At 42.2% G+C, this 13485-nt stretch overlaps 1 protein-coding gene across 1 annotated transcript in view; it reads left to right on the top strand.

The window, feature by feature from the left end:
- The window catches only part of T265_08524 (hypothetical protein), a gene marked incomplete at both ends in the record, with an annotated part of 7061 nt that extends 4608 nt beyond the window's left edge, over positions 1–2453 (top strand). Inside the window, 2 exons of the mRNA XM_009174353.1 lie at positions 1749–1842; positions 2244–2453. Of these exons, the coding sequence (XP_009172617.1) occupies positions 1749–1842; positions 2244–2453 (304 nt within the window). The remainder of the gene's footprint in view (positions 1–1748; positions 1843–2243) is intronic.
- Between the last annotated feature and the right edge of the window lie 11032 nt (positions 2454–13485).

The raw sequence follows: 13485 nt of genomic DNA on the forward strand, positions 1-13485 counted from the left end.
GCCACGCAAGATTGTCTAAAACCTTTGTCACTGGACAGACAAATAATCCATGTGAATTTGCATTGAAGGTTTGAACGGGAAAGAACGAGGTATGTTACAAAAGTAAAGTCCACAATTTTTGTATTTCCATGAGGTCCTTTACCTCATTTGGTAGGAAAATAAGACAGTGTTGATCTAAGTAACTAGACAGGCAGGGCAGACTAGACTATGAAAATATTACCGTGAATATTGCTAGATTACTGATTAGGCTTTTGGGTCATTCGAGTTTCTGTCTCTGTTCGGGCATTGTTGAAGCGAAGCAATCAAACCGACAGCATCCTCTTTTTTCATATTACTGGTGTATTTCATATTGCTGTACTAGCCGGGTAAAATGTTCGATGCGAATGTATCATGCTTGCGTACATGTGAGGAATGGATCAAATACTGTGCGACCAAAGGCACTTGATGGCACTATCAACACGGTAGTAGAAGGTGAAGATATGGAAGATGGTAGGGAGAATTCTATGAATATATAAGCCAGAAGAGAAATGAGGGACGAGCTATGCCAACTGTGCTGAGATGATCAGTGATGAGGAGGCTATCCTGTGGTGTGGTAATCCCGTTGCAATAATATGGGCCAACATAAGAATTTCTGTGTGACGTTGTTCACAAAGTCTCATGCCGGAGAAATTTGACTTGCTCTCCAGTGGACCACAAATCTGGTCGGCGAATAGGACATGGAACATCAGATTACCTAGGACAAGAATGATTCAGAAAATATAAATATTTCCTCTTTTGCTAATCTACAGGGGCTAAAACCTGTAACCGAAAAGCAGCCGACTACACCAACGCCAGGTTCCGAAGAAGGAATCTTTCTTCGCCATTCAGGTTTATAGAGACAAAATTCAATCCGCTGAGAAACTATGGATTATTCCGCTTTTTTTGGGCTCCCCCATACAGTATCCACTTCTGTTGAAAATATTTCGCAAGTTTAGTATCACCGATTGCACTGTTTTTCCTACTGGCCCTATCGGTGATCAACGGCTCAACGGCGCATTTTATGTGTGCACGATTTGAAGGGTCATATTAGTGAAAAATAAACAAACATAATACAGACCAAGTCGCTCATATTGACGAATTTCAAACTACCTCTATTGATTCGACTGGGTTTCTCAATCACATATATAAAATGAAAGTAGAAAATCCGAATTCGAAAGCTTTTGTAAAAAATCCAACATAAAATTGTAAACACCAACGGTTAAAAACTGAACTAAACTGAACTGAACCTTTGAATCACACAACGCCCCGCCTACGCTCTTCGTCGCTCTCACATTATTGTGGTACTTCATGAGTTAAGCAAGCTTGTCTGCAACTAATTCCATGTACCCTTTGCAGACAGGCTAAGCAGACTATTTGACACGATCAATATCAGAGCTACGTGAATAACTTTTCTGGAGCGTAAATGCACATTGGAACACTCGTGGTTACATCCCCCCTACAAAACCACTTTCCGTTAAAAGAAGTTGCCAATAACATGGCTACCCGGATGGGTCCAAGTTAAGCGACTGTGGAGTAACCGAATTCACTGAGAATATTGTGTCCTAATGACTAGGCGGCCGCTTGAGTCTTGCCCTTCCAGAACGCAACACTGCAGCTCGAGTGCTTCCAATGAGACAGACAAAGTTAGAACATACAAATCATCCCTTCTGACGTCCCTAATGACAAACACAGTTGAGTATGGATGATTTAGTGGTTATTTTTCACAACAGTACTTTTGTACAGGACGTTGCATCAATTGATGTGTATGCTTCCTGGTATTCAGCCAAGCGTAAGGCCACGAAGTCTCAGCACATTCAAAATCATGTGAGCAAAACTTTCTCATTTTCTCCTTCGTAGAGTCGGAATTTAGCTGACCCGTCTGGTTTCGGAGCAGCCAGTAAGCTAGGGTGGTTTCCATGCAGCTATCTTGCATAAAGTTTGCTAGCTAGGCTCTTTTCGTTGCATTCATGTTTAGCAGTGTTATGAGAATACATGGATGCATACGCATAAGCAAATCCGTTGGGTGGATGGTCGGATGAATGGGCCATTCCTGGTAGCACTTTTCTCAAGCGAACATCTTTTTTCGGCAGCCGTTCTCCCACACTTCTCTAGACATTTATGGGCATATGTATTCATTAGTCTAACCATACGTTCACTAGCTGATACTAAAATATGTGGAAGATTTGACGGTGATCGGGTAGTAAATTCCAAATGAATTCCTAAAGAAAACTACTCACAAGGTTGATGAATACTCTTCGACTGCTCACGACCGGTTTCACCCTTCTTGGGACTCATTAGGTAGACGTAGTTTCAGAGATGTCGTCAACCTTATGTTCTACTTGAAACCAAATTGGACAGATTTTGACAAATGCACTCAGTCGCATTATAAGTTGTTTTTCACGAGTGACTCTAATGAATCTCTTGTTTATGACTAGTTTCCTATATAAAAATATACTGCGATATCTTGAATATCGTGCTAATTGAAACATGATGTGACCTTTGTGCTGCAGATTCAGGTGAAGGATGTCATAAACAAGGGCTTCATTAGAGTCTCTCGTGAAAGCCGAATTGCTATGAAAATGGGTTTTTTTATCCACATGATTTTTCTTCCGGAAACCATCAATCGTAGGCCGCGACTTTTTCAGCACCGGTGTCTCCGCTACTCTCTCATTATTCATACCTCCTTACCATATATTCATCAGTATTATCTCTCCCACTACTCAGGAGTTAATTAGGGTATTCCAGAGTAAGGGCAAGCTAGCGGCATCCTACCTCGGAAATACCTCCACAAATCGACATGCACACGATTAGCCGGCATCACACTGCTGTCAGCAATCTCTAACGCTTCTCGTCTTAGGGTAAGTGGTTTGCACCTATTTCTGATCTCTTGGACCAGCTAAGTAGCAACTGTCTGCAACGTGGGATCCTATTGAGTATTTCATCAAAGTGTGGTAAAAATTATAGAAAAGCCGTGGGCAAGGGGTATATCACTACCAATTTTAGCTGGTGAATTCATTATATCATCGTCCAACTAATAGTTAGGCTTCTATACTGTAAGTTTGCAGAATATCTTGACATGGGTACGTTTTACTGTATGCATAATTGACTATGAAAAAGGCCGAACAACAAGGCGGTTTATGGTTGAAGTCAGTTTTTAACGTAGGAAGATGTGCGTTTTGGTACAGTTCTGCGCACGATATGAACAAACGCCCGCGCATCACCATGTAGAATTTTCAGACTCGAAAATTCAACATATACCTTTTGCTTACTGGCATTTCCACGTCTGAGGGAACGACAGCATACACAATGTATGAAGGACCCGTCCTGGTGTTCATCCGAAAAATAACGTGGGGCGTTAGCTGTGATAACCGTTGGTGGTGTTAAATCATAACACGGACACAACATCCAAAGACGGCAGAACTCCTTAGAGGCACAGGAAATCGGTGTTTCTCTTCGCTAGCCGATTGCTGCCGAAGTCTACTACTGATTGGTGGTTGGTTGAAAAGTCTACTCATAAAGGTGCTGCAACACCACCTAACTGCCTCTGGCAATGGTCCTTCTGGATTCATTTGGCCGAAAGCATGTTGCAGAATATTTTGTTTGATCTGTACTGATCAAAGTCCAAAACTATTTGCGACGAAACCCTTGGAAGCACTTTGCTGCTCATGGAGGTAAATTGTGCTTTTTCACGTATCTGCTATCTCCTCAGTTCAAATGAGCGCTCTCAATTTCGTGTAAATTCAAAAAAAGTCTAAAGCATCCAACTCGTTTGCTCTGTTTAATCAGCCTCCGTGCAATTCCTACACTCGTGCCGCCTTTCATCTGTGAGTCTATCGTTTCTTTGTCTTCACTGTGAAATCTGCGCTCCGTCAGCATTGAGTGATCGGTATGCGCAATTTGAAAGGCAACCGGAATTCCACCCTGAATAACCCAAAAGGTGCTATTTGTAAGAAATCACTGCCGTCCTCATCTAAAAGATAGAACAGAGAAGTACGTGCCGCGTGAAACAAACTTAAGACAAGCAGATTTCCGGAGCATAGGAATCTACTTAGATTTGCTGATAGAATCATCTATATTACCTGCGGTCAGAAAAGCGCCCCAAGGCCAGCCACTCCTCTTTGTAGATGTACACTTAGTCCCCAGTGTCCTGTTGTCTTCTTCTGGCTTCTCGTTGATAACGGAGTGTCGGGTCCAAAGATTCCCCAAGTGTCTGCGGGTAAAAATGTTTTCATCTCAGTTTAAAACCGAATCTCGTGTGTTGAGTTGATCCCATTATTGCCGGTTACATTCTTCTTGGACAGCCTGCAAAGATTCAAACTCTGGCTCCTTTCACAGATTTTTGCATTTTTTTCTCTATGAAAACATGATGATTGGGTCTCGCTGCAGTAGTGGCTGGGCACGTGAAGCATCTAAAACAAACATGAAAAACTGAGCTCTTTATAGACTTTAGGCCACCTAATTTTTCTGTCTGACCCCTGAAGTCTCTGAACAGGAAAGCACTGGGTTTACGTTTATGGAGTTGGCTTTGGAATTATTTGGATCAATTATATGAGGATCTATGAAAAAAGATAAATCCAGAGACTGTTGGGACCCATCTTTGGGTGAACTACTGTTTCGACAATTGGTCAGTTGGGGTAATCGATATGTGGTCTGTGAAGCTGATGGTAAACGAGTTTCTGAAAAATCCCTCAGCAATCTATACCACCTGATCCTAGGTCAGTACATTCTGTGCGGTTTCATATGGTTACGCTGTAATGACCATCAGAGGAATGATTTTGATCTTCTTAAATGTGCTCACTACTAGCAAGAATACCTCATTCGTGAAGAACCGCTAGCCTTTGTCTTTTGGCTAGATGGTACATTGGATCCGTAAAACAAAGTATCCAAGAGGCGTTACCTTGGGAGTTCTGGATGAGCTGGTTTCAGTATGGTGGAGCACTACTTCGCAGTGGCATGACAGGTCAACGTGATTAAATTGAACTAAGGTTTCAATGGTCGCGGCGCGTGTTCATCAAGTGTGACGATTACTTCTGGGATCACCGTCGCTTTTTGACAGAGTCGTTCAAACACAAGCCATTTCCCTCACTCTGTCTTAAAATTATTTTTCGACAGCTTCTTTGATATGGTATAGTTTCATGTTTTAAATCTCTTTCTTGATTAATTTCGCCAAAAATCTTGGCAAGTAACTAACAGCTGTGGTGCTTCACAACGAACTAATATAGAGGGGTTGTCCTATAGGAAGTTTAACTGAATAGCTTTCAATCGCTGATTTTTGCCCCACATGGACGGTAAAAGCCGGATTCAATAGGAATGTTAGCCAAAGAACTTATCCCAAAACTTAATTATGAGGAAGTGCGGATCAAAAAATTGGGTATTACCGTGACTAGCTACCTTTTACGGAAGCTCTCTTGACTTCCTGGTTGAACCGCTGCGTTAGATTTGACCTCTTTTGTTATCTATAGTAGCCTTTACTAGGCTTTGACGGTTAACGCCTCTTGTCAGAAGAGAAACCTATGTCGGCTGAACCTGTTGAATGTAAAATTTCATTTTAGGTCGTGTCTTCCTGTGGTGAGACTCAGGTGAGATTGGTTAAGGACAATAGTTCACACGATGTAAACAACCTTTATTTCGACACCCAAATGGCCCGGTTTATTAAGCACGGAAATTTAGATTTCTGGCAAACGCTCTTAACAGATATTGATATTAAAGCAGTGATCTCAACAACTACACAGGAATTTTCCAGTCAAAATACCACAACCCCATGGTCGCGAACCATACCACTTCACCAAACCCAAGTTCGTTTCTCACAGAGTCATGGAAACGTACTGTAGGATCCGGGAGGCCAAGCATGTAACGGGATGATTTGAGCTATCGCACTATACTCAATTCGCATTCGGTAGGCAGCAGGAACAGACAGACAAGGGCGGCAGATGATTTATTGGGAACTGGCTGTATGGAAACTGGGGTAAAACATATCATGATTTAATCAGGACGTGTAATCTACATTAGCGCCATCCGCATGAGTAGAAAATGGCAATGAGTCAGCAGAGCTTTGGATAATGTCTGACAGTGTAAAGAATCCGCATACTGAGAGAATGGCACCAAAGACAGTCAGCATTTTCGATAGGTAACGGAATATGTCTGGAAAACGGGTGTCGGTTGAGTTTGGCACAAAGTAAATATACTTGCATTCTTTAGTGGACAGCATGACGAAGAAGTGCATGCCAAATTTCGAATATTTTAAGACAAAATTTCAACATTCACTGCCAGTTTAAATGCAATGCGAACGCAAAAAACCTAGACCATTTGCCATATTGAACGGGCGTATTGGATAGCTAACTTATTCAATTGGTAATTTTCGGAATGGTATTTTTATTTGTACTGCAAGTTAATTCATGAACAAATGGGATTTGACCACGCTTGAACAGAAGATTTATCGAAATAACAGGACCATTATTGAGACAACGAAATGTTGATTTTTCACTGCAATAGGTTGTCATATCCTGGGCTTTAATACACCTAGTACTTTTTCTTTACCGTGAAGTTCAGAGAAGCCGTGAACCGTGGAATAGGTGGCGAACTAAATCTGATGCACATATGTAGACCCCTCAATTTGTTTCCAGCGTTGAAGGTGTTACGATAGTCATTCGCATATAGGACCTCTAATCCCTCAGGTGGATGCGTGTAAGATTCTTATGGATCGTTAATTGCTTGATGTCAGTTGATTATGGTAATGGAAACCATTATATCATTTCAAATTCTTGGTGACAAGGATTGATGTGCAGCTGAACAGACTTCTGATGGTCCCTGGATATAAGTGTAGCAAAACTGTTACTATTCATGAGGAAATGCTGAGTTGGAGATATGAGGTTGTTGATTTTCCGATCTACTGATGGGCACTTTGTAGGTCCAGTGGTATTGAACAGTCCACTCTCAAAAGAACAACACCTGAAATTTTACCCACCAGTTTTCTAGCGGATTTCAGTTCTCCTAAGGTTATTGGCCAAAGGATTCTCGATGAGTGTGTTCAAGATTGATTCTGCGACGAGAAACTTCATGAGACTATATCCAACAACAGGCGCCTTCAAGGCATCCGTAGCGGCGTTGCAACCCATGTAGATGGCGTCACTACATTTAAACGTGAGGGTTAAAAATAATCTTTTAGCTTTTTGGCCTTCCTTCAGCGATCCTCGATCTGCTTGATAAGCCGAGTTATTTTGTTTTCTCACTCGAACCGATTCCCATGAGTAGTTCCTGTGCGGAATACAATTCAACCAAACATCACTCACTATTGTCAGAAAAACTTTTTCATTGTAAACTGATCTTTGCGGAAATACAAAGTTGTTCATTGCCCCTTCAACAGTTATGAAACTGGCAAGGGGTTGAGGTATGCATACTTGTTTGAGGTCGGTCTTACTCACAAACTATAAACTAAGCTAATGGTCAAATTCTAAATAAATTATAAGAATCAGGCGAGCTTTTTTTAAACTTTTTACGTAATTTCTATAGAGGAAAATGTCGGTAGCTCCGGAAGCCTAGAGGGTAGTTGGGTAATTTGATTGCAAACGTTTCATCACCAATCGAGGTGACATCATCAGTGCGTTATTGGGGAGCGTAGTGGTGCGTGTGGGTGGGTTAGTGGTTGTGCCACAATACACTGATGATGTCACCTCGATTGGTAACGAGACGTTTGCTATCACATTGCCGAGCTCATCGAACAAGCCAACGACCACTTTTTAATTAACTTATGAGTATAAAAGCTCTTCAATTTCTTTGATGAAATGGTCATTAACGTGGAAAAATGATGTCACCTCGATTGGTAACGAGACGTGTGCTATCACAGTGCCGAGTTCATCGAACAAGCCAACGGCCACTTTTTAATTAACTTATAACGTATAAAAGCTCTTTAATTTCTTTAATGAAATGGTCATTAACGTGGAAGGAAGAGAAGAGATTTTACCGCTTTCAGCAGAGATTTCGTGGGTTTCAATAAAACATCCTCACTGAGCTGAAATGTTTTTATTTACACTCCACGTCCTGCAGTTTATGTATGGTCCATCCAATGTAGTCTCCAGCAACAACCAGCATGACCAAACTGTCAAAAAATGGAATCCAAAACGAGAATATATGGATGAGGATGGGGATTGATGGATGGGGGTGGAACCACGTAATTCACTCCCGTTTGTTTGTCTTTACCGCATGTTCAAATACGCCTTTAGGTAGGTTAAAAAAACTCTAATTTTACAAACAAGTATGCATCATTGAAGATAGCAAAAACTCCTTAAGTTTCTGCGTGAAAACTCCGGTTTTGTCATCCGGGTCCACCGACTTTTGAATGTCTCTTTCAGACATGTGTGGATTCCGGGCTTGAAGCCAAAGGCCATTATCTGAACTGATCTTTGCCAGCTATGGAGCCACCTGATATTACACCAGGTGTCTCTGTGATGGCGAGAATCTTCATCACTAACGATACTACCTATAAAACAATTTATTCGAAAAAAGTAGTTCCACATTTCTGGCACAATAATACATGCTCAAATAATCAACCCGGCTTTAGGTTTGACGCAAAAAGACGCGTAATGTCTTCAATCTGGCATTAAACCCAGTTCTGAAAAATCAACCGTTCTGGTGTAAGTTACTATTTAACAGGAATAAAATGCACCTACATGATGCACAAACTAGAGCAGGAGATATGTCAACTTTGCAGGTATTCCGATTGGCATTATCACAAAGGATACGTACTGTGGAATGTTCAAGGTCATTTTTCTGCATCTGCTCTGCTGGATGTTACTACTTCGGACAGTTTTCCGTGACATCCTTTCGAGCTTCTAATCTGCTTTGTAGGGAACTTCACATGAATAAACGCTCGTCTGCAGGAATACATTGTTGATGTTTGTTGTCTTGCTAGTCTCTAAGTAGTTCATTGTAAATTTCAGTGAATTGCCCTTCCATTATTGTATCCACCTCATCCATGGTTTTACTGAGGCCAAGGCAGATGACCCCTCCACTTTCAGCGTTTTCTGAGGTGTGAGTTACGACTGCCACAGCATCCATTTGTTTTTAGGCTCTAACAAACGCACCGATCCTGCCACTTGCGTCTTGTCACCAGTACAGTGGGCAACACCATAGAGCACTGTTCAGGTACTCGGCCACCGTTCAATCAGGAGAAGGCTTGATGTCGCTCTGCCGAGTTCCAACATGACTTACTGCAGTGGGTTTGTTGCCGTCGGTCAATTATCTTCGCCCCTGGGCTGGTGAAGATATGTGCACAACGCCGCGTTGCCATTTCCGCACTGAAGCGCAGCGCTGACTGTGTTTATGTGTTGACGGTCAGGTATTCAGAGGCACTCGGAGTGTGGCGTTCAGATCGATTTCTAAAAAAACACAGACCTTCCTGACTGATACAAGGTGACGTTGAATTCCAGTATTTTGAAGCCGTTTTGAAGGTTTTACCGACTTCGGAATGTCATTGGATTGGTTATGACCTACTTGCTGTTATATAAGTAGTTGAAAAAGTGAATCGATTTGGATAAGGCTGTTGGACATTAACGCGTTTTGCAAACGGGAGTCTGTCTTCTGTCACTGACTAAACAAGTAAGTTTTGTAGGTGCTGGGGAGATGGGAAACTCCCCGCTGTTCATCATTTTTGACTCCATTTGGCCGCCATCCAAGATTGTTCGTAAGTTCGAATGGCCTATGTGCGTGTAAATGTGGTCAGCCGCAGACACCATTTCAATGAAATAATTCCAGGTAACACGTCTCACTTCTGTGTTGGAGCTAATCAGGGCATTAACAGATATTTACTCAGTTCGTACTTTTGCTTGGGATCAATAATTGCCTTTCACACATCGAAGTCCGTTGTACAATTTACTGCTCTTCACTCTTACAAGGATATGATATTTATTGAGAATGTGCTGCCAGACCATCAAGAAAAGCACAGAAACCTTTAACTTGAAAATTTATAGATATTTACTCAGTTCGTACTTTTGCTTGAGGTCAATAATTGCCTCTCACACATCGAAATCTGTTTTACAATTTACTGCTCTTCACCCTTACAGGGATATGATATTTAATGGGAATGTGCTGCCGAACCATCAGGAAATGCACAGAAAAAGTTTACTTGAAAATTTGCTAGATTTTCCTTGGTATGTGTGACGTTTGATTTGGCCATCACATATCGGTTGACAGGAGCCGGTCCGCAAGTTGCCCTTTTTGTGCAAACTAAAAAGTCTGCTACGTTTACGGCGTGACCAGTGACAGCTTACAAGTGGCCAATTTAAAGTTAGCTTATGTTTGCCGTGCCAAGAGAGCAAGCGCGTTCACTGAAGCGACCATGCAGACTACACAGCTGAATAGCACTTCTAATGTCCACGCTCGCAACCCAGTATCCATATTGGTAGTTAACATTTTGTGCACGTCTTCGATGATTATTGTAATCCGGGTACCATGTTTTATGGTAGTAAAGAGCTCTGTATCAGGAGATAGTGTGAACTGCAGCAGATCCGACTCCTACATAATATACTTTTGCAGACATGGTACAATGTTATTCCCTCTTGTTGCTGTTGTCGTAGACAATGGTACAGTCTAATGTTGTGTTGGAGGGAGCTGATTGAATGGCTTATAAATTTTCCAGAGACCAAGCTAACGTCAGCACTTGCTAACCGACCAATTTACTTTGAGCATAGAGTAGCGTCCTCTATTTGCTGATGTCACCTAAGTAACTGGAGGAGAGTAAGGCTGCTGGAAGTTTTAGCGTAGCCATATGTCTGCTTTTCCATCCATGATATCACACGTGATGTGGCTTTTTAGCATAAAGCAATCAATTGGACCACACAACACCCGCATCCATATTTATTTAGCAGCATGAGCATAGAGTAGCGTCCTCTATTTGCTGATGTCACCTAAGTAACTGGAGGAGAGTAAGGCTGCTGGAAGTTTTAGCGTAGCCATATGTCTGCTTTTCCATCCATGATATCACACGTGATGTGGCTTTTTAGCATAAAGCAATCAATTGGACCACACAACACCCGCATCCATATTTAATTTAGCAGCAACTTTGCACGATAATTTGAAACGATATTGGGCTAGATAGTTCATGCAACCTTGTCCTCAATAAGCTGCATTCTCACCGAGCCGACTGGGGTGTACTTTTTGGCTTATGGTCTTAAGGGCACATTAGTCCGCTCTACTCAGTCGTTTCTGCTCAATTTAGTGTGAGTTTGTCTGTTGCATTACTGAGCTACTTGTCAAGGAACTGGGCTTCAAAGAGCGATTATTCGAGATAATCATATCCATCAGCCAAACAAGGTAGTTCTATGTCGCAACGTAGGACAGTCTTTTGAAGGAATATCTTCCGTTGTTTGTTACTGCAAAAGACTATATAATTATGAAAAGTAGTTAAATCCGTCCATACAACTTTTCTACTTGTAAGGTTCACCTTAAGTTTTTGAGGATACATCAGAAATAAATTGTACATGTGTTTGCTCGCAACCGGTAGAAGCGTATAGATATCTGGGTTAGATCGATCAGTCGAGGCGTATAATATACTAGTCTGTGTGCGTTCCAAGGGTCATTCTTGGAAGCGTACAGTTGCTGCCGAAAAGAAAACCTCAATCGGTCCTTAGTGAGGAGTATCAGGTAAGTAAGAGTAAGAGTATGATAAACTCAACTTCCCAAACTCCATTCACAACCCGATATCTGGTGCGGAACAGTCAATGGGCTTTCTGAATAGGTGGATACACGCCACTCATGCTCTAACCAGCACTCCTGAGTTAATGCTGTCACCTTGTCGTTGTGGTCAGGCTTATGCGCTTAAGTGCTTCTGCTGGTTATACTGGCTTAAACTCGATTTCTGAAGATTCACCCATAAAAAAATCAACCTGGTTGCAGCCCGACGAAGAACACGGTCTCCGTACTGCCGGAAGATCATATTAAGGGGCGATCTGGGGATAAGGTCCTTTTTCCCAATTCGATAGGAATGTGAAGGCAGTGGGATGAGTCTTTTAGGCTATTAGCATATCCATATTTAAGGAGGTGGCAATGCTCCCTTCATCCAAGGCAGGACAGACTAGAAAGCATCAGCCCTAAATAGCGCACACTTCTGTCTTCCAATATTTGGTCGTTACCACACGCGCATCCTTCAGGACGGTCGTAATACTGTTGAAACTAAATAGAATGGTAGTGCTTAGGACGCCCCTGCTGTGTGTAGCTGCTTAAGGACTCAGAGAGCCCTGTTTTATTCCCTGCGCTCTAGAACATGGCAAGTCCCTTGCAGACAAGTGAGTCAGTCATTTGTTCCGTGAGGAGCCTCTCAAAAAAATCTAACAACCGCTGCCTAGTTGTACAGACTTTCGAGACTAGGAGCAGAGTCCTCGAGAAAAACCTTACTTTCCCCAATGTCTTGTAAGTCAGATGTTTGAGTCGAAAGCTCGGGGTGGTGTGCTTCAGTCAACCCCTTCTATTCCATAATAACAGGACAGTATCATTTACGCTTGAAGGTCTTCGTTTACCGACTTCTTTCCACAACTCCGTCGCCCGAGTCCTTGTGACTTATTTAGCTGTCATTCAATTAACAGGTGCTTCGTTTTTTATTAAACTTCTGTCCGGTAAAACAAACGGTAGTAGACTTTTTTAAAGTTCAATGGATTTGCTAGACAGTGCTGCTTTCAAAGTTTGTACTCTTTGCTGAACTGGACAACAGACAGCTATTGCTCAGATCCCGTTCTCTCTTGTGTGTCTCCAACACAAGCATACAAGATCTCGATCCGGTCAGTCATATCCAAGCGCTCAGGGTGAACTAAAATTCCTCACACTTTTCTCTTCGGATGTCTAGGTGACGCTGATGCAATGGATCTTGGGGTCTATGTTGTGGTAGTTAGGCTTAAGTGAATGAACCCTACTGCATTGGATTTCTGTAAACAGTCATCGTCCCGCCCTTAGTTTTCCCGCTTCAATCATGCTCAACACATCCTGACATGCAAAACGGTGTTTGCTTATTGTGTCAGCATACGCAGTAACTGAGGACAGCCACGAAGCTGAGAAATTCGGCTCCTATCCTGATTTGTCACGGTTACTTAGGTGAGAGAGGAAGTGGTTCTGGCTGGTCACATGACTGCCAAGGCTGACCGACCAGTCCTGATGAAACCCATCTTGACTGCCTGTTCGAGTTGGCGCACACCTTACAGATAATGAAGAACGATTTCTTCAGCTACTTTCTGAACATCCTTTGCTTCTAACTGCCACGAACTGCACAATTGCTCAAGTCGTGTACTTGGGGGCCACCAACTACAAACCAACCGTGGACCCAGTTGACCATAATTAATAATTTACAGATGGATATCTTCGATACAATATTTTTGTTAATTTTCAATACACCATTGGATTCCTGTCATATCTTGTGAGGGTACGAGTATCTATTCCCTTTCTTTTAAAACACGCCAGTTGATACACAGTCATTCAGTTCACTTA

This window comes from Opisthorchis viverrini (genome assembly GCF_000715545.1).
Source record: "Opisthorchis viverrini unplaced genomic scaffold opera_v5_223, whole genome shotgun sequence".
NCBI classification, from domain to species: domain Eukaryota; kingdom Metazoa; phylum Platyhelminthes; class Trematoda; order Opisthorchiida; family Opisthorchiidae; genus Opisthorchis; species Opisthorchis viverrini.